This window comes from Phallusia mammillata, chromosome 7, assembly GCF_965637545.1.
Source record: "Phallusia mammillata chromosome 7, kaPhaMamm4.hap1.1, whole genome shotgun sequence".
Taxonomy (NCBI): Eukaryota; Metazoa; Chordata; class Ascidiacea; order Phlebobranchia; family Ascidiidae; genus Phallusia; species Phallusia mammillata.
Window position 1 is genome coordinate 16279879 of NC_137258.1, and position 20654 is coordinate 16300532.

The 20654-nt window shown below is 38.0% G+C and overlaps 1 protein-coding gene across 3 annotated transcripts; it reads left to right on the plus strand.

Annotated features, from left to right (window-relative positions):
- Positions 1–8784: 8784 nt before the first annotated feature.
- On the plus strand, positions 8785–15349 carry LOC145238692 (coelenterazine h 2-monooxygenase-like). 3 transcript variants are annotated; one of them, XM_080101936.1, is made up of 6 exons: positions 8785–8849; positions 8963–9127; positions 9328–9548; positions 9789–9963; positions 10119–10292; positions 10729–11126. In XM_080101936.1, the coding sequence occupies exons 2-6, from the start codon at positions 8980–8982 to the stop codon at positions 10971–10973; spliced, it is 963 nt and encodes a 320-aa protein (XP_079958062.1). In that variant the 5' UTR covers positions 8785–8849; positions 8963–8979; the 3' UTR covers positions 10974–11126. The 3 variants fall into 3 exon arrangements, with proteins under 3 accessions (XP_079958062.1, XP_079958063.1, XP_079958061.1); XM_080101937.1 differs by lacking the exons at positions 8785–8849; positions 10729–11126 and adding an exon at positions 14578–15349 and having other exon boundaries at positions 8861–9127; XM_080101935.1 differs by lacking the exon at positions 8785–8849 and having other exon boundaries at positions 8868–9127.
- The last annotated feature ends 5305 nt before the right edge of the window (positions 15350–20654 follow it).

A 20654-nucleotide genomic window follows, 5' to 3' on the forward strand; every position in this document is an offset into this window, starting at 1 on the left:
TTTGCGTGCAAACAATGCTGTGACTTGAACACATTTGAAAAGTGATTGTTAATCAAAGCATCGCACCCAGTGTATGCAACATTTGTATCATGGCAACCAGTTAGATTTTATCATCGATATGCCGGGTATTGTTTGTGTTGTAACTTTATCTCAAATTACCGTACACCAATACCTACAGCATAGTTTCCCATAATACTGAGCACACGGTAAATAGCAAACTTCGTAAATCAAAAGTTTACTTATACCAACGTATACGCGTTTATATATACGCTTATACCAACAGTAAAAAAAAACTTTACACTGTTGTTGGACTTGTTGCAATGGTATGTGACAAAAACCTTTAAAGACAGGTATTTATATGGTGTGGTAAATATCATTTACATTATTTTTGCCGAAAAGATAGAGCACCTGCATCATTCCATACAATATAAAACCGCGCATTTCTTCTTTATAGCCTCCTGCTTGACGACCCCAGTTAAAGAATCGTAAAGCGTTCACGAAGCAGACGCGCTGAAGACAGCTGTCTGCCGCAATGTGACGTAACAATGTATAACTCCAGACACCTGCCGAGGCGTCGACCGCGCCTGGCCAGGGAAAGGCTATTCTACTTTTTATATTTGTGCTATAATTTGTTAAGCTTTCGCCCAGCAGGTTGTTTGTTGTCAAATGAAGAAAAGCGAATTTTCAAGAACATGTGTGTTTGTTTGACCCAAAAGCCTTCATATTTTATCACGGCCAAAGAGATATATTTTGCTTAAAGAAACTTTTATCTTGGACGATGTCGAGTTTATTCTACACAAGAATACACAAACAATACACCGTCTGCAAGTTGCACCTAATTAACATTGCATTCCATTGTGCAACGATGCGTTGTTTTATATTTGTGTTATGGAGTGTAACGAAGAATTTAAGAGAGAGTTACATAACAGACAGATTTTAAAGCAATGAACTTCAACATTCAGGCAATTCACAACCAATCAACTGCACATGCAGGAAACAATGCGAGGCAATTCGTTTTTTTAATTACCACCGATTCCGTCGCACAAAAATCAAGTTCCCACATTTTCCAAATGTCTATTCAAAAATGTCTGAGTAAAATGTCAAAAAATACACTAAACTAAATAAAAACAACCACGATATCGTGCTTACACCCCGCCGCGGCATTTCAAGAACTTTTTGACCCGGTTCAAAGCCGGCATTGTTGTCAAATAAGGACATTTTCGTTGGTCCTTTGTGTTCTAATAGTCTCGGCTATTCACAAAATCAACTTGAACCATCTAGAGCCAGGCATGAGAAAAAGGAAGTCATCGAACAGCGGTATTGTTACTTTGCCATTCTCCAACTCGACACTGTTCAACCTTGGCGGGGACGCGACATTCTCACACGAGCCATTGTGACGTCATCAATCACTACACAATGCCTGGCGTCCGGAAACTCTCGATTTACTAATCGATTCTAGTTCACCAGGCGAAGTGCGATAGTTAGTGAATGGGAAAGTATCGTTTTTTGAAAGCGTCCCGAAGGAAATCACAAAACAATTTGACAACGAGTCTGCGAAAACGGAAGTCCACCACCATAAACAAAACCAAGTTAATTCCACCTCTTTTGTTGTTTGTCACAAAACGTTTTGCCCAGACCCACTTTAAATGGTATCGAGTTATCATCATGGTTTTAAAGTTCAAACATTGTACCTTCACTTTAAAACCGAATCTTATACTGAAAACAAACAGTGACTCTAAAAAAAAACATTTATTTCTTGCCGTTCGCTACATTTCTTGTGAATTACCTTTTTCATTTTTTCATTAACCTTCTAATGAGTATACAACCCAGTGCTTTATTACAACATATGTATATTACATATCACTATCGCATGCATATAGTGTTCCACGACTAACTTTCCCGTTCCCACATAAATCTCTCCAACTAATGCACGCACTCCCTCAATTATAGAAGTGGTGACGTCATATACATGTCATTGCGTGGCAGCGCGGCGGGTTTCACTTGTAGCAAACTGATTAAGGGTGGGAAGTTTGGGAATGTCTGTAAATCAATTCGTTGTTTTCGTACTAATAGCGAAAGAGCAATTTCAGTAAATTTGAGCTAAACGAAACAAGTGTACGACACACCTTGATGTATACATTATAAAGCGAAAAGCGCATTTAGTAACATGTCGTTTTGGTGTTATGGTGGGCTTGTAGTATTTATGGTATGACAAGGCGTTTACGGGTGTCACAAAACTGTCTCTTCAATTTGACTATCTGTAAGTTCGTTGGTGGTCTACTACATGATAAGAAAAACAGTTTTTAAACAACTGTGTTAATATACTTTGGCAGGCATCTCAAAGTTACCTTCGCCATAGCCAACAGTTTGTGATGGTAAACAGTGCTCAGCAAACCGTTTAAAAGTGGCCATAACTTAGTGGCTTGTACATATAAGAGTATCAAAGAGGTAGTACGTTTGACACTTTGGTGCTTATCTTTATAATCTGCAAATGTAGTTTTGCTGACCAGGAAACAGATGACCAGTGGACGCTCAATCCGGACAAGGCCCGATAAATAAGTGTGTCAACAAGAAACGGGCTGATTTATACGAAGCTTGATCCCCATAACAAATAATACTCTGCCAAAACATATTCCCACGATGTGCGACAGCAAATGTGGCGCAATATTTAACAAATATTTATTTCCCCCAGAGAGGAGGTCGCCAATCAACTAGTCCAGTCGTTTCTTATGTTAGTATTCCCTCTGTGCAGAATTTGGAACACTGATCGTTTGCCAACAGTTGGCTGAGGAATATACAAGGTCAGCAACGAAACCATGTTACTTACAATTGCGTATTAAAATGAGCTACATACAATAACATCGATCAGTTCATGTTACATTGCCAAACGAACTTTAAAACGTTTATTGTTTCATTTTACAAAAATCAGGTTTTAAAATTCTCACACGTTTCTGATTTATTTTAAATGCACATGCATCTTGCTTATTGCACAATTGTTTTTTATTTGATTGACTCAGTAAATTCTGGGCGATATTCAGCATTCTGTGAATGTTTAGCAATCATTTCAATTCGTTTTAATCACCAGTTAACCAGCAAAAACTTTGTTTTTTCAACGTTTAATAATCTGTGTTGGAACCCAGTAATCATTGTTGACCAGTAATTTTCGCACAAGGATTATAAACCAATCACACCTGGACAGATGAAAAATGACAATTTCTGTGCTTGCAGCACTGCTGTAACACAGATAAGTTGTGGTTTAATTATCGGTTGAGATTTTAAACTTAGGTCTTATGAACTAATGCTAAAAGTTGACAAACATCTGCGCGAAACCACAAATAAGCACATACTACAACTCTCTGCAAAAATTGTCAGTTTTAGGTTGTACAGCTGGAACCAAACCTCGCTAAAACTGAACTAGCATCCAAGTTCACACGCTATTGGTTAAGCGGGTTTTCTAACGAACTTTGATCACATTAATGGTCACAAAATTATGGTAAAAAAGAAAGTAAAACTGCTTTTTGGATGTGTTCAAATATAAAGGGATTTTGTACCAAATTGAACATTGTTTTTCTAACTGTTCGCGTATGTTGTTTCTCGATAACATCTGATTTGACGTACCAGATTTTCTTATTCTTTTGGGGCTAATTGACCACCATCAAATGCCAACCAAATCGAATGGAAGCCTTTACGAAAATAAGTAAACAGAAGCAAAGAGCAAACGATGGCTCAAATAAAAAAAGGTTTATTATTGATTTTAGTTTACCGACCTCCCACTGATTCACGAATTCCAGGTTGCAAAATCCGCTGTACAAAGCGCGTGCTTTCTCAAGTCGTTATGATTGGGTTTGTAATAGTTAATTACATTTGTAAATGACCACAATCCCGTGATATTGAAATCTTGCGCAAGCACAAAATTAACCCGATTTTGGTTCACGTCACAATGATGATCTTTATGACATCATGTAATGCTCGAGTAAGCACGAATTACCGGTCGTCGTTGGTGACGTAATAAGCTTAAATAGTTGCTAATTGGCCGGAACGTTACAAAGTGGATTGCAAAGATTACATCAGAATTATAACGTAATACGAACTAAATGAAACACAGTGATTAAACGAAATCTCGTAATTTGATCATAGCCTTCTCTATTGTTTTTGATTGTAGAAATGACAAAAAGAAAATATTTTTTGTTCTACATCGTTGACAGACCAACACAGATATTTTGAACTTTTGTTGTTATAGCACAACAACCAGCGACAACTGTGTGAGATTTAGTACAAGCACAAAATCATAAGGGTGTATGTTTTGTAAATTACTCTTTTAACCGTTTTCGTGTTTTCAGAATTCAGCATCCCAGGTCGAAAACAACGCCGCTTGTGCAACAAACGTTATTTTATCACTGAAGAAATTATTATTTAGCACTGATGGACGAAAAGCAAACGCATTTTACGGATTTCGATCGTTTGGAAAATGTTTGCTTTAAAGTCGGTAAGTGGTGGCCGCCGCTCGCCATATGGTCGTTCAGATAACAACATGTTAGCAGCCTAAGGTGAACATCTGTCCTAATGTTACAGTACTTAACCAGGCTTAGAGTTCAACTGCAGGCCACCCCGTCTCTAGCATGTATTGTTGGCTTTTGACCTTTGTACGGTGACCCAGACAACAGTTGGAATGAGATATTTTTACGTTTTTTTTCATTTGTCCTTTTTGGGCGGTTAATGGGTTTAAGCGTAAACAACAAAGTCTAAGACGCATATGCTTTGATCAAAAGTGGATTACATGGGCAATTCGGCATGTTTCATCTTTTAATAACCTTCATTTTTGAAAATCGCGGCAAACGTTAATAAATCTGTTAATGGTATTTGATGTCTTTTTGGTCCGTTATTTTGTTCAAAATCAACGTCCCAACACAAAGAAACTGCCAGTTAAACGAGTTACTGTAAATATTTGTTTTTAACCTTGAAGAACATGTGGTTTTAAACTTTGGGTGTTGTAGATATTTTTCTGCTGTAGTGCCAAGTACGATAAATTTTGTTGTTGTATTATGGATTATAAAACTGGAAAAGTTAACCAATAGAAAAGCAGCTTTTGTTTTTTAAGCTCTTCGTGACACAAAAGGGTCGGTATGGGGAAAACCTAACCGTGTCAAATAAACAAGAACGGCTTCTTTGTTGTAAGTTTAAATAAACAACAATCTTGGCGCCCGACTTTGTGGTCACGTGATTGCAGCAGGATTGTCGCCGCCTTCACTTTCGATTTACAATTCGAGAACAAAAGCTTTATAATCGCTCCGTTCGAGCGTGAACAATCGACAGAATGACGTCATAATCCGGAAACAGCGGTAAGAAAAGATGTGCTTTCACAGACAATGGTTTAATTGAACAATTAGCCATATGCCAAAATATGACTCAAGTACTTTCTTGTGAAGTGCCGTATGTCTCTTCCGGTGTCCACTATTACATTTCAAAGGTTTTCCTACAATTCCATTTTTAAAAACAAGTTAATCTGACTATACATTCTTAAAGATGTCGCATTTAAAGCAAAAGCCGTTGGTTGTTTTTTTCAATCGAATTTGAAATTGACATGTAATTTAACCATTGAAAATGAAAAAAACTGTCATTATTTAACTGTCATTAGAAAAAAAACTGTCTGGTTTGTTTAACTCCAAACAGGCAATAAATTGCACAACAAAAAATTGACGTTTAGAACGGTCGGGTTTAAGGGGTTGTTTTGTAATAAACACAGGCAATGAACTCTCGAACTCACAAAGGATTAGCGACGGGAAGTTGAAACCAATGAGCTTAATTTCAGTTTACGACTAACGACCTATCGTAAAAAATACTTCGTTAATTTTACGAGTGAAAATTAACGCGCGTTTTGTTGCTTGTTCGCTGACTAATATACCCAGTTTGGGCATTCTTAATTATCTCCGAACTAATTGTGTCATTGAAGCCTAAGTACTAAAAAAGGTTAACAGTCCCCAAGAGTACCGATGTGTATTATACTAGTTTGCTTGTTTTTTTTTCACTTTTTACAGGCGTTTTTGCGCAAACTTAATGAAAGAGATAATAATTAAGCAGAAAAACGCAAATCGTAAAGTAAGCTACTCAACTAAGAGTAGCTAACATTTGTGTTAGTTCACAGATAGATTTTCTTCAAAACAGGCATTGATGGTTGCATTTTGTGGATAAATGTTTTTACGTTCGCATTTTCAATTTAATATATTTGAAACCGATCATCGATCAAACACAAAAGCTTACGTAGCCTACAGCGGATACCAAATATTTTTGTGTTTCCTGTGAAGTGTCTTATCGCCCACAGTGGTGTTGGGCAAAAGTTGAACCTGTAGGCCTAACCTACCACGACCCTTAAACGTACATTTTCCGCGGTGACCTTTTGACCAAATAAAATAAACCTAACTTTGCCGATCCTTTCAACTACCACAGTACCGGTTTGGGAATGTCAAGTCCGAGGTTGTTCTGTGCTGCCATAAATCAACCTTGTATGTCATAAACGGGTGATAAATTACCTCTTTAACAATAAACGTGTGTAACGGCTTAAAGCGATTAATTATTACCAGCAGGCAAAACGAGTCGCGATGGGTCAACCTAACATATTTTATGCCAAATTAAACCATGATTTGCCAGAGCTTCCAGTTTTGTTAAAAATTAAGTTAAACACTCCTTCATTTTGGTTGTAGGCTATTCGCAAATAATTCATAAAGAAGTTTGTTTGTTGCAAGGATGCAAAAGGAAACTTAACTAATAGGTAGGTTACATTCATTGTCAAACTTCTTACTAATAAAAGTAGACCAGTGATTTAGTTGGATCTCTGCTTTTTTGCGATTACTCGAGGCGGAGTTAAATGTTTTCAAATGGGGGTTGGCAAACTCGTTTGCTCTTCTGGCCGGTTATAGTAACATTTGCAAACAGGCCTTTAGTAAAACAATCAATGCTTGGTAGCCGACATGCAAATTCATTACAACCTATCATGGACCTGATTTATACAAATGCATACATAGGCCTCTCTTGTCGGCTTACGGGGCTTCCAATTATAAGTAGGCCTACTCTTATTAGTTAAACTTTATAAGGCACATTGAAACGTAAAATAAATAAAAAAGTAAAATAACAATCGTTTATTTTGATTTGAAACTGTTCAAAACCTAATTACTATTAGGGTTGGTCATGTTTCGTGTAAACAACCTTTTTTTGTCATGCTTACCATACCATGGCCTAGCCCTAGAGTTGAGGTAGACTAACACCATACGTTTCGCCTGATCCAAAAGTGCTTAATTTTCGATGAGTGGCGTAAAGAGCTGAATTATTTATTTAGCGGCTATAAATGGGTTGGGTTGAGAAATATTTACATAAAACTTTTACATTATAATGTATACTAATTTTATACTAAAACTATAGTAACTAATTTTTTGGGTTAGTTTTATTGAATTTTAAGTGCTAATACCTTACCCCAACCCTAATAGCCCTAACCGTTAGCATTTTTTGAGATATACCGTTTTAAATGAAAACAGTGCTCTTTGCGCCACCTGTCGAAAATTAAGCACTTTTGGATCAGGCGAAACGTATGGTGTTAGTACAGGGGTGGGCAAACTTTTCAGCGCAAGGGCCGCATTCAAAAGTTCTTAATCTCAGGGGGCCGCATAGTATTTCACCAACGGCCCCCCAATTGCTTGCTTGGTTTTTTTTTAATAACTGGTGTAAAGAAGTGGGTTTAATTCATGTATATACCATACAAAGCCGCTTAAAATGGTCAGATTAATAATTTCTAACTTGATGCATAAGTTTAACCGAACGGAGCTAACTGTTTATGACGTCATAATCGGTATTGTGACGATTGCCGTGTCTGATTTTTTGCAATGTTTGCAGACAGCAAGCGGATAAAAAGCCTGGCGCATGTGGTTCTTAGGATGGTAATCTTTTTTTCAGTCTCACGAAATCCGTTTTTAGTAGTTTGAAAATCAAAATATTAGGCAAAATAGTTTTTGTTACGTCACGACAGCCAGTACATGTATTTTAACATACATGGTCACGGCCGCACAAACTCGTCTCCGCGGCCGCATGTGGCCGTACGGCCGCAGGTTGTGCACCCCTGATTTAGCTCTAAATATTAACATAGTATATTTTCAGCTATGTGTAAATACGTTTGTTGTCACTTTGTTTGCGCAAACATTGGTTGAAACGCTACAATTGTAATTGTTCAAAAATAATCAAGCATTTGTTGCAACATAGGCTGCACCACGTTTTTTGTTAATAAATTCCTTGCGCCAACATTAAACAAAGCGAGCCGCATTTAGTATCCATCTTAAGTGTGGTGTGTGTTAATGATTCTAAACCCGTGTTTAATGTCCGTTTGCAATGTACTGCAACGACCTAAACTTGATCCGATGTGACCAAAGTTTTGGCGTCAACAGTACAAAGTGGGCTGTATTTGAAAACGTGAATAGCTTTTACTTTTATCGAACGAGGAAATTGTTTCAAGTGAATATTTGCATGATAACGTGGCAGAAACAGCAGGCTAATGCACGTAAACACCCCCGATATTTAAAACTACGCCTGTGGTTATAATACTATTCAGCGTTGCTCGGTAACTTTCTCTTTAAAATTTCCCAACATTTGGCGGGCCGCATGAGCTCCTTTGCCGGGCCGTAGTTTGCCCACCCCTGTGTTAGTAGCTCTCCTAGAGTTGACCGTTCTTTTGCATAAAAATCACGTGAAACACTTCTACTCATGCGTTAAAAGCGCACCGATGCGTTAAATACAAGTGTTTGTTTTTTCTGCTTCGTGCAGGCTGTTGTGCAAGTTTAAGCTCGACAAAGTTTCTCTCACAAATCTTTGTTTAGTTATCCGTTAACAGTGTGTTACAAGTAAGGTCTAATTATACCTAGGTAGCAATGACTATTGCATTGATAGTTGTGCCATTAAGTTCTTTTCCATGTGTTGTTTTTAGTGCACGATTAAAACCAAATGGCTCTAACGTTGCGGCAATCTGTACGTTTTTCGCGTATTCTTAATCATGTCAAATGTAGTTCAACTGTTGTGGCAACTCGTACATTCTTCTCCAAACACAAAGAAATTGATGTGTATGATACAAAAATGAGCTATTATGACTCAGGTTTGTACTTGCTGGTCTTTTTTGCCTGAAAATACATTCAACGGTTCAAGTTTAGCAAAAATACAAAAACAAAATGAAATAAAGTAAGCTGCATACAAAAGTAAAATGATTAATTTATGATCTATAAATACAAAACAATTAGTGCACAAAAAATTAAGTTAAAAGGTAATTGCATCAATGAAAAAATCACATTTATTAAGGAAAAAACACTGGCAGAGCTATTGTTTTTCTTCATGGTAACCCAACATCTTCATACTTGTGGAGGAATATAATCCCACATGTGGAAGACATTGGGAGATGTCTTGCCCCTGATCTTATTGGAATGGGAAGATCTTCAAAGATTCCTGGATCCATGTATAAATTCCAGGATCATTACAAATATTTGGAAAAGTGGATGGAATCAGTTAATTTACCCGAAAAGGTTTGGATTAAACAAATCAAACAATTAATGATTGCAGTACCCTATGCAATAAAAACAGGTTGTATAATAATTTCAACATAAGTCAAGCTAACTTGGTTAAAGATTGCTGGAGTAATTTTTTTTTTTCAGGGCTTATGGTAAAAAAAAATCGAAAATAATCCTTGAATCAGTTACCTATTATGACAGTAGCATATCTGTTTTTGTATCACTCATAGTAACCTCTAGTCGAAACTTCTACAGGTAAACCTGGTAGTACATGATTGGGGTTCAGCCCTTGGTTTTCATTGGGCAAACTTGCATCCATCAAAAGTTATGTCAATTACCTTTATGGAAGCTCTTGTGTCTCCCATGCCATCATGGGATGTTTTTCCAGATGTTGCAAGAAATATATTCCAAGCTTTAAGATCACCAGAAGGTAGGAGTCAAATGGAATACAATTATCAGTTTGTTTGAGACATATAGTTGTGTTAAAAATTTGTGTGTAAATTTTCTACCTTTGATCTTTATGCCCATCTTAGACATTTTTTAAACCAACATAGGTAATTTTTTTCAATGTAAATATTTTCACAGGAGAGAAACTGGTACTAACACAGAATTTCTTTGTTTTGAGACTGCTCCCTGGAAGTATAATGCGGACACTTACAGATGAAGAAATAGAGGTTTATGTTAAGCCTTTTAAGGATGAGGGTGAAGGCCGGAGACCAACTTTAACATGGCCAAGAGAAATTCCTATTGCAACAGATGGTTTGTCATTTTTGTCTTAAAAACAGTTTACTAATCTGGCATCAGTTATCCTGATGTTTGTTCAAGCAATATATTTAACTGTATTTCATGGCAGGAACATACATTCTCTGCCTCATGGTCAATAGCATTTAGGAACACTTCAGGGCATTGTCATTGTTGATTAAGACGTCAACATGTTACAGCACTGATTTTCTTGTCAAGCTTAAAAACATAATTTTCTTCATTTTTAGATAATTATGCTTAACCACTACCCATGTAAATACAATTACTATGTATTGTAGAATTTAGTTTCATTCCAAACTGCTTTCACAATTTTGCTGGTTTTAAATTGTAAACAAAAGTTTGAAAGTGTTTAAGCAGCCATTCTAAGCAATAAAATAAATCAAAACTTTTTTATGCAGTGTTTTTTAACGTTTCAATCATAAATTGCCATCAGGTCCAGATGATGTTGTTCAGTTTGCAAAATCATACAACCAATGGCTAAGGAGTTCATCGGACATACCAAAGTTATATGTTCATGGAGACCCAGGCTTTTTCTCTGAGTCTATAAAAAAAGAAGTGATGTCGTGGCCCAATTTACAAACTGTCACGGTGAAAGGATTGCATTTCCTACAAGAGGATTCACCAGATGATATTGGAAAAGCTCTTCATCAGTTTTTAGTGAACAAAGTCTATGCTTGAACAAAGTAACTCTATTATTTTGTGCAGAATTGTGATGCCATCAAATGTTCAATTTGTTCCTTAATTTTTGTTTGCCTTTTTTTTAATCCTAAAGGTGCCAAATATGCAATATTTTTTTCAGAAATAAACTAATAAACATATGAAAGTGTTTTTTATGTGATCCATGTTTTCAAAAAAGTTAATGAGGAAACTTATCAATAAACAGTTAATTTTAAATCTATTAAACAGCACTTAGAGAACAATTTTAGCCTAACTGTTTTTCGACAGTTATAAAACTGCACTCAACACTTTCAGTGCACCCGGCAATCACGTGCGGGCTTTTGTTAATTGTTTCAATTATTGCGCACGATTGCATTGTCTTGTCTGCTGCAAGGCCTTAACAGCATCAATAACGAATTATAATGAAAGCAATGTTTCAACTTACGCATAATATAAACTGATGCACAAAAATTTACTGCTGCAACTCATGCACAATAATTACTTCAAACTTTGCTAACAATTATACGTTATAACTACCTCAAGCCTTTGCTACAAAAGTCGTCTTTGTTACATTGTTAAGAAGCGAGACTCCGTTCACATAATCAAGTTTAATGCCCGCCAAGCGTCGCCCCAGACACGCGCCTATCACGCACTTGTTGCTTGTACTGTTTGGTCTCGACGTACATTAACGGACAGTCGCATGTTTGATCAAAAACTTTTGAGGTAAATTTACGTCAATCCGCACACGCAAAAAGCATTTGGACGTAGATATACGTCAACCGCACTGAAACCTCATTTTTATGAGATAAACTGAGTTCAGCCACGAAACGGAAATATTCTGCGACGCCCTTGGAAAATTGAAACGACGCACCAGAGCGTCGCGACGCACAGTTTGAGAACCACTGCTTTAATCAGTTACTTTTGGAAGTAACTTATCAGTTTCGTATCACTCATAGTCAGACATGGGGTCGAATACACGCGTCCTGTATTCGAATACTTTACGAATACCTGCATGACTGTATTCGAATTCATGAATACTTCGGTAATTTTTGAGTGACAGCAATTCGAATGGTATTCGAATAAAACGAGTCAAGTATTTGTATTCATCAATTGTTGACCAAACTACAACGACAAGTATTTCGAATACTATTCGAATAAACCAAGGCATGTATTCGTATTCATGAATTCTACGCACTTTTTACAGGTCGGCAATTCGAATTGTATTCGAATAATGCGAGTCAGGTATTCGTATTCACGAATTGTTTCGTAATGTTAAGGTGGCAGCAATTCGAATTATATTCGAATAAAGCGTGTCAAGTATTAGTATTCATGAATAGTTGACCAAAAAACAACAACGTGTAATTCAAATAAACCCCAAGCGTGTATTCGTATTCATGAATACTTCGTACTTTTTGAGATGAAGCAATCCGAATTGTATTCGAATTAATAGTTCTAGTTATTTGTATTCACGAATTGTTCAGTTGTTGTAAGAAGCAAACAATTCGAATAGCATTTGAATGCACCGATTCGGATATTTGTAGTTGCGGAAAATAAAAGGTATTTGATCAAAAAGTAACATGGGTTTATGAATTGCAAATTTATTGGTAAAATGTAAACAAACGAGCTTTTTTGCCACATTAGCTTGACTGATTTAAGTCTCCGTTATAAAAATTTCACCAAATTTACATAAAATGTTTGCTTCATGAACACGCTACACCTGTCATGTGCTGAGAACAACCCAATTAAACTTCTATATGTCATTGTTTCGTAACATAAACAAAAACTTTGTCAAATCAGGTCACATTCACTGCCAATTTGAATTGTATTCGAATCTATTTGGCAAAAATATGTAGCAAAATATTCTCGACTGTTTCTAGTCTGGAGGTAATCGACAATTCGAATTGTATTCGTAAAAATGTAGTCATGTATTCGATTTTACGTATCTTAGCCTACGTTGCCAAAGGCTGACAACAATTCGAATTGTATTCGTAAAAATGTGGTCATGTATTCGATTTTGCAAATTGTTACGTAGCCACAGACTGACAACAATTCGAATTGTATTCGTACAAATGTAGTCATGTATTCGATTTTACGAATTGTTACGTTGCCAAAGGCCGACAACAATTCGAATTGTATTCGTAAATAATATCTTGTATTCGAATTTGCAAATTCTTAGGTTGGCAAAAACCTACAACAATTCGAATTGTATTCGAATAAATTTACTCAAGTTTTTGTATTCATGAATTGTTGGTTCAAAAGTTAACTTCAACTATTCGAATTGTATTCATGCACTATCGAACGAAAGCCAAAATCATTCGAATACAGCACGAAGGTGCCAAAACCTGTATTCGAATGCATTCGAATACGAATGACGAATACGAATGGCCCCATGTCTGCTCATAGTAAACCTAGTTGAATCTTCAACAGGTAAACCTGGTAGTACATGATTGGGGTTCAGCCCTTGGTTTTCACTGGGCAAAATTGCATCGATCAAAAGTTATGTCAATTACTTTTATGGAAGCTCTTGTGGCTCCTGTGCCATCATGGGATGTGTTTCCAGATGTTGCAAGAAATATATTCCAAGCTTTAAGATCACAAGCAGGTAGAAGTTAATTGAATGCATTTATCACAGGGGTGGGCAACCTGTGGCCCACGGGCCTTCTAGAAAAGGTTGTGCGGCCCACCCACAGAGACGCTTGGATTTCAAAAGTACTGGCAAACGAGTCCAATTATTACATATTTTTAAGCTGATTAATGCACCTGATGCTAGTTTTCTGCGACCTGGCAAAATATGGCTAGAATCAAATACGAATTATACTTGTAGTTAAGCATATTTGGTAAGCAACAAAGCAAAATCACTTTGTGTTATACACAGGTGGGTCCCGCGATCCAACTTCGACATTTGTAATTGGCCCCACAGTAACAAAGGTTGCCCACCCCTAATTTATCAGCTTGTTTAAGAGTTTAAGACACATGGTTATATTAATTTTTTTGTTTAAATTTCCTACTTTTGATCTTTTATGCCTTTTTGAAACCAACATAAGTAATTTTTTCAATGCAAATGTTTTCACAGGAGAGAAACTGGTACTAAAAGAGAATTTCTTTGTTTTGAGACTTCTCCCTGGAAGTATAATGCGGACACTTACAGATGAAGAAATGGAGATTTATGTGGAGCCTTTCAAGGATGAGGGTGAAGGGCGGAGACCAACATTAACATGGCCAAGAGAAATTCCTATTGCAACAGATTGTTTGTCATCTTTGTTTTAAATTCAATTTAGTAATACGGCATCATTCATCCTGATATTTGTTGAAGAATTATATTCAACTGTATTTCACGTCAGGAACTTGCATTCTCTTGCATTCATTGGCCAATAGCATTTAGACTCACTTTAGGACATTTTTACTGTTCATTAAAACCTCAACATGTTAAAGCACCAATTTTTCCTATAAACTAAAAAAACATAATTTCCATCATTTTCAGACATTTTTGCTTTACCTTCCCAGTGCAAATGCAATAACTATGCGTTGTAAAAATTAGTTTCATTCCAAGATGTTTCACAGTTTTGTTGGTTTTAAATTGTAAACAAAAGTTTGAAAGTGTTTTTCAATTATAAATTGCCATCAGGTCCAGAGGATGTTGTTCAGTTTGCAAAATCATACAACCAATGGCTAAGGAGTTCAACAGACATACCGAAGTTATATGTTCATGGAGACCCAGGCTTTTTCTCTATTAAAAAAGCAGTGATGTCGTGGCCCAATTTACAAACTTTCACGGTGAAAGGATTGCATTTCCTACAAGAGGATTCACCAGATGATATTGGAAAAGCTCTTCATCAGTTTTTAGTGAATAAAGTCTATGCTTAACTCTGTTATTATGAGCATAATTGTGATTCCATTGACAGTTCAATCTGTTTCTCCATTTTTTTAACATGTCAAACGATAGTTTCTCTTATTGCACTTTGCAACCTAAATATGTATTTTACAGGATGTTTTATTAAAGATACGTTTTTTTCACATAATATTATTTTGTTTGGAACAATTTACAGGTATTATTGTGAAAAAAACACTTTTTTGAAAACATCTTCTGGCATTCATTAAAAAATATACATGTCCAGTATTCCGGGTGCGCCATCTAAGCAATTCTTGGTAGGCCTGCTCAGTGTTTTTTTAAGGTTCAAATTTCTCCAGCGGTTTCCCAAAATTTTGACTTGCAACTACAACTACAGTTTTTGGTAGTTAAATGAAACACTTGCGGTCTCTTAAAACTACTTAGCGGTCACCCAAACCAAACCTTAAAAAAAACCTGGGCCTGCTCTTCACAATAACCTATGCGCCGAGAATCTAAACTGCGATTCTTTCTGTCCGACTTTTGAAACAAATTATTTGTAAATGACGCTCCAACGTAGAGAAATAATTGTGTTACAGCATGTCATCAGAACGATATTCTTAGTTGTCACCGTGCCATTACTAATCATACCTCCGGGCTTTGGTCACGAATTTGTTTTTGGACACAGAAATAGCCAAACAAAGGACATATATTTAGTTGAAATTCATGCCTAGTTACCGAACTACAGTACCGGGCCTAAAAACACCAAAATACAAACCAAAACCAGCTATTTTGGTACTTTTGTTCATAGACTAGAACCGTAGTTCTCAAACTGTGCGTCGTTTCAATTTTTTAAGGGCGTCGCAGAATAGTTCCGTTTCGTGACTTTTTATTGTTATATCACTAAACACAACTTTAGTAATAAGTTTCCTCATTAACTTTTATTTACTGGTGCGTTGCAAGACAAGAAAACTTTTCCAGCAGGGGCGTCGCAAGAAAAAAAAGTTTGAGAACCACTGGACTAAAACACTAGATCATGTAGAGCAGTGGTTCCCAACCTTTTTGTAGTCACGGACCCCTTTTTTAAATTGTATAGGTACGTAGACCCCCAACGTAATTTAGTCTTGTAATGTCTTTCGTTTCTTGCATTATACGTTATTACTTTCGCTGTTTGGGCAAAATTTTAATCAACGTTCACAGTCCTTAAGTTTCAAGAAAGTTCTGTACTGTAGCAATTAACGCAACAAAGAGATATATTTTCAGGTGTGCAAAACTTTAAACAAAGTACTATAATTATATTGTCCGTGTATGTTGTGATGTCACAATGAAGGGAACAATCACAAAAAGTATTTTTTCCTGGCCCAAAGGTTTGATACACAGTTTGCACTCGTATGCAGGATTGCAAAAAGGTTAGGAAACTTGATAACATTGTACTGTTGGTTAATGATACTAAGACTGTTTGCCTCCACGGACCCCCTAAAACCATCTCACGGACCCCTTGGGGGTCCGCGAACCCCAGGTTGGGAACCACTGATGTAGAGTTAATAAATTTAGCCTTTTCCGATTATCACCGAAATTTTGCACGAATTGTTGCAATACGGTTGGAGCCCTTTTGCACAAAGTCAAATTTTGGCAAATTTGGTTAGGCACAGTGTTTTTTTTAAGGTGTTTTGGGGGACCGAAACGGTCCCCCAAATTTCTCCAGCGGTTTCCCAAAATTTGGACTTGCAACTACAACTACAGTTTTTGGTATTTAAATGAAACACTTGCGGTCTCTTAAAATTACTTAGCGGTCACCCAAACCAAACCTTAAAAAAAACCTGGTTAGGCAACCAGTGGCGTAGGCAGACGAAAATTTTGGGAGGGGCCAAATATTTTGCTGTCTAATACAACTTTTTGCTAATGCTTGGTGTAAGGCGTGCTTTTTCCTAACAGGTTACTTGCCAAACTTTGGTTCGATGGCACAGCCAAAACGCTTTATTGATTTATTCCATGTCTACATTAACATAAAAAGCATGGATTTCAGTTTACAACTTGGTGACAACAGTCATTTTTTCTAATTTACATATTCCTTTGATAGTTGAAAGACGAAACCACAATGATGAGGGACAAAATTACACTAAATTAACGTTTCTCATTATACAAATTTGAAAATTTGGGAGGGGCCATGGCCCCTTTGGCCCCTCCCTGGCTACGCCACTGTAGGCAACATAAAATTTAAATCAAATGAACATTGTAATTGCTTTATCAAGTAGTTGCTATATTATTAATTGTTTAACAGCATTGTAAAACTTCTATTTTTTACCTGATTTGTTTGTTGCTTATATGTTATAGTATAGGGTTACGATGGTGTATAGTTAAGCCTAATTATTGCACTTTGCAAAACAGCGTGCGCGTTTTAATATTCAGGAAGTTTTCGAGCTGTTTTTACCGGATGTGGACTGTTTATAATGTGCATTCAATACATGCATGACATTTAGTCTGTGACTGAAACAGCATGTCGTATGTAGGCTAGGCTACAACTGTAAACTTTAGCTATTTTTTTGTTATAAGTAGGCCTGTAGCGGCCTCTCTCACTACCGTTATCGTGTGCTTTCATACTACAGCGAACCGGACAGATTGCCTTCTTTCTCTGACTCTCGTCTTATGCGGCGTATTCGCAAATTGTGTTATTCTATTACGATGTACCTCGAATAAACACCTCGCTACATTTGGTGACCCCAAGCGTGCAAAAACGTTATTTTTGCATTATGACAGAAGCCACAAACTCAGAGAGAATGCTGTAGCAGTAAAGTTACCTACGTTTTGGACAGCTCAGCCACGAGTTTGGTTTCAGCAAGCGGAGGCACAGTTCGCTCTAAAAAGCATTACAGGAGATGTAACGAAGTACTATTATGTCGTTTCGGCTCTGGATCAGGACACAGCAAATCGTCTTATAGACCTGCTAGAAAGCCCTCCAGACGCAGACAAATACGAGGCAATCAAGACACGTTTGGTAGAAACCTTTTGTCTTTCGCGCCCACAGAGGGCCATGCGGTTTCTTCACATGTCTCCTTTGGGCGACAGAATGCCATCCGCTTTAATGGATGACATGCTTGCATTACTTGGCGATGCAAAGGAATGTTTTGTTTTCCGACAACTGTTTTTGGAGCGATTGCCTGAGTATATCCGCACACGCCTGAGCGGAGAGGAAATTAGCGATCCGTGGCTCTTGGCCCGCAAAGCTGATGCGATATGGTCAGGGAACTCTCGCGCTCGTCGTCTCCCTCCCGAGAAACTCAGCCTCGCTAAAAAGGAATTTCACAACATGCTGCAACTGGGCATTATTCGACGTTCTTCCAGTCCATGGGCCTCGCCACTGCACATGGTTCCAGTTCTTCCAGTCCATCCGGTGGGTGGCGCCCCTGCGGCGATTACCGCCGTCTTAACGCAGCTACCCAGCCTGATCGTTACGCCATTCCTCACATTCAAGGCTTTGTGGCTCGGTTGGCAGGATCTAGCGGTTTTTTTTTCAAAAATTGACCTTGTTCGAGGCTACCACCAGGTTCCTTTGGCACCTGATGACATCGCGAAAACCGCGGTCATTGCCCCTTTTGGCCTTTTTGAATTCCTTCGCATGCCATTCGGCCTTAGAAATGCGGCACAAGCCTTTCAGCGACTGATGGATACAGTATGTCAATCTTTGGACTTTGTGTTCGTCTATCTTGATGATATCCTCGTCGCAAGCAAGTCTCTTTCCGAGCACTACGACCGCATTTAAAGCGTCTTTTCAAACAGCTTTCTACCATGGCCTTGTCATCAACCTGGGAAAGTGCAAGTTTGGAGTTTCCCAAATTGATTTTCTGGGGCATCGCGCTGACAGTACCGGCGCCCGGCCCCTTCCCAATAAAGTCGAGGCTATTCAAAGTTTTCCGCGCCCCACTACCGTCAAAGGCCTTCAGGAGTTTGCAGGTATGGTAAACTTTTACCACCGTTTCATTCCTGGCGCTGCACGCATTATGGCTCCTATTTATGAGGCACTCAAGGGCAATCCTACAACGTTGCTTTGGAGTGACAGCTTAGATTTGGCTTTCTCGGAGGCAAAACCCCCCCTAGCGAACGTCACGCTGTTGCACCATCCCTTGCCTGATGCACCGACTGCTGTGACTAGCGATGCATCACAGCATTCCATCGGGGCTGTTTTTTTTTTATGTTTTTTTTATTTTTATTTTTTTTTTATTGTATTTTTCGACAATCAGGCCACAGTCCGAAAACTGAAAATTGCCCTTTGTCGTGTCGTTATGCAACAAGACGAAACGCATTAATGGAAAACAGGGTCATCTGTAATAAAATAAAGTAGTGGAAAGAAGCAAACAAAAGCAGCATAGTAAAAAAAGTACAGTACGCAAATCAAAATCGTTTGCAAGCAGACAGGTAAACTTGAACAGCATTGAAAAACAACAAAAGATTCCCTTTGCTTAAACCGGGATGTCCGAACAAAATATAACAAAGGATGATTTGAGGAGCAACATTGTGAAAAGATTGTACACTAAGCTCGGTGTCTGCAGAGAAAATTTTCTGCAATGTTGATAGCAAAGTAATTCGGGGACGAGCTGATAATGGGCATTGAAGGAATAGGTGTGTTGTTGTTTCTAAACCATTACAAGCACAGCGACGATAATGTTTAGGGTTTATGTTCAGTGGGCTGTGACCAAGTCTTAGCATACAATGGACTGCAGTGAATTTGGGTTGAGATCCATGTAGGTGCAAAGTATTAGTTGCCGGTGTAAAGAAGTGTCTTTTAAGTTTAAATTTAAATGCTGAAAATGACTGCAGGCAGCGAATGTCTTGTGGAAGCTCGTTCCACAAGCGAGTGGACTTGCAAAAAAACGAGTTAAACTTTTGATTGCTGCGACAATGAATGGAGTTAATTTTAAGTGGATGACGAAGGTCGTAAGAAACCACGTCTTTGACGAAATGTGGTGCACATTCAAGCAAATAAGAAGGTCCGATGCGATGTAAAACTTTATAAAACTGAAGCAGGGCGTGGACATTTCTGCGAACGTAAAGCGGTGTTAGGCCGAGATCACGTAATATTTTATTGTGCGACGTGGTTTTCATACATCCTAGGATTAGTTTTGCCGAGTCGTATTGCACGTTTTCTATTAATTGTTTGTCCGAGGTATTGCAATTGTCAAATAAAATATCGCCATATTCAAGTAAAGGAAGGACGTAGGACTTGTAAAGTGTAAAAATAATGTGACGGGAAATTTTACGTAGGCGAGTTAGTTGCACTCGTGCTTTGTGGCAAATGGAACAAATGTGGCTGTGCCATCGGGGCTGTTCTTCAGCAATTTATCAATAATGACTGGCGCCCATTAGCATTTTTTTAGCAAACCTCTGCCACCACCGGAGCTAAAATACAGCGCTTTGGACAGGGAACTGCTCGCCTTGCATCTCGCCATTCGTCGTTTTCGCTATTTTTTGGAAGGTCGCGTGTTTGCCGCCTATGCCGATCACAAGCCTCTGACCTTTGCTTTCACCAAAGTGTCCGCTCCGTGGTCAGCACGCCAACAACGTCATTTAACCGCCATTTCTGAGTTTACCACAGATGTGCGCAACATCGAAGGCAAACAAAACCACGTGGCCGACGCGCTCTCCCGCGGTTCCATTGATGCTGTTCGGCTCCCACTTGACTTGGATTATTCGGGACTGGCAGCTGCGCAGGTCGCTCCGGAGGTTCAAGCATATCGTACTGCTATCACTAACCTTAAGCTAAAGGACATACAGATTGATTCATCTGGAACTACAATCCTTTGTGATGTTTCCTCTGGATCGCCTCGTCCAATTGTCCCAACATCATGGCAACGCAAAGTTTTTGACATTATACACGGTCT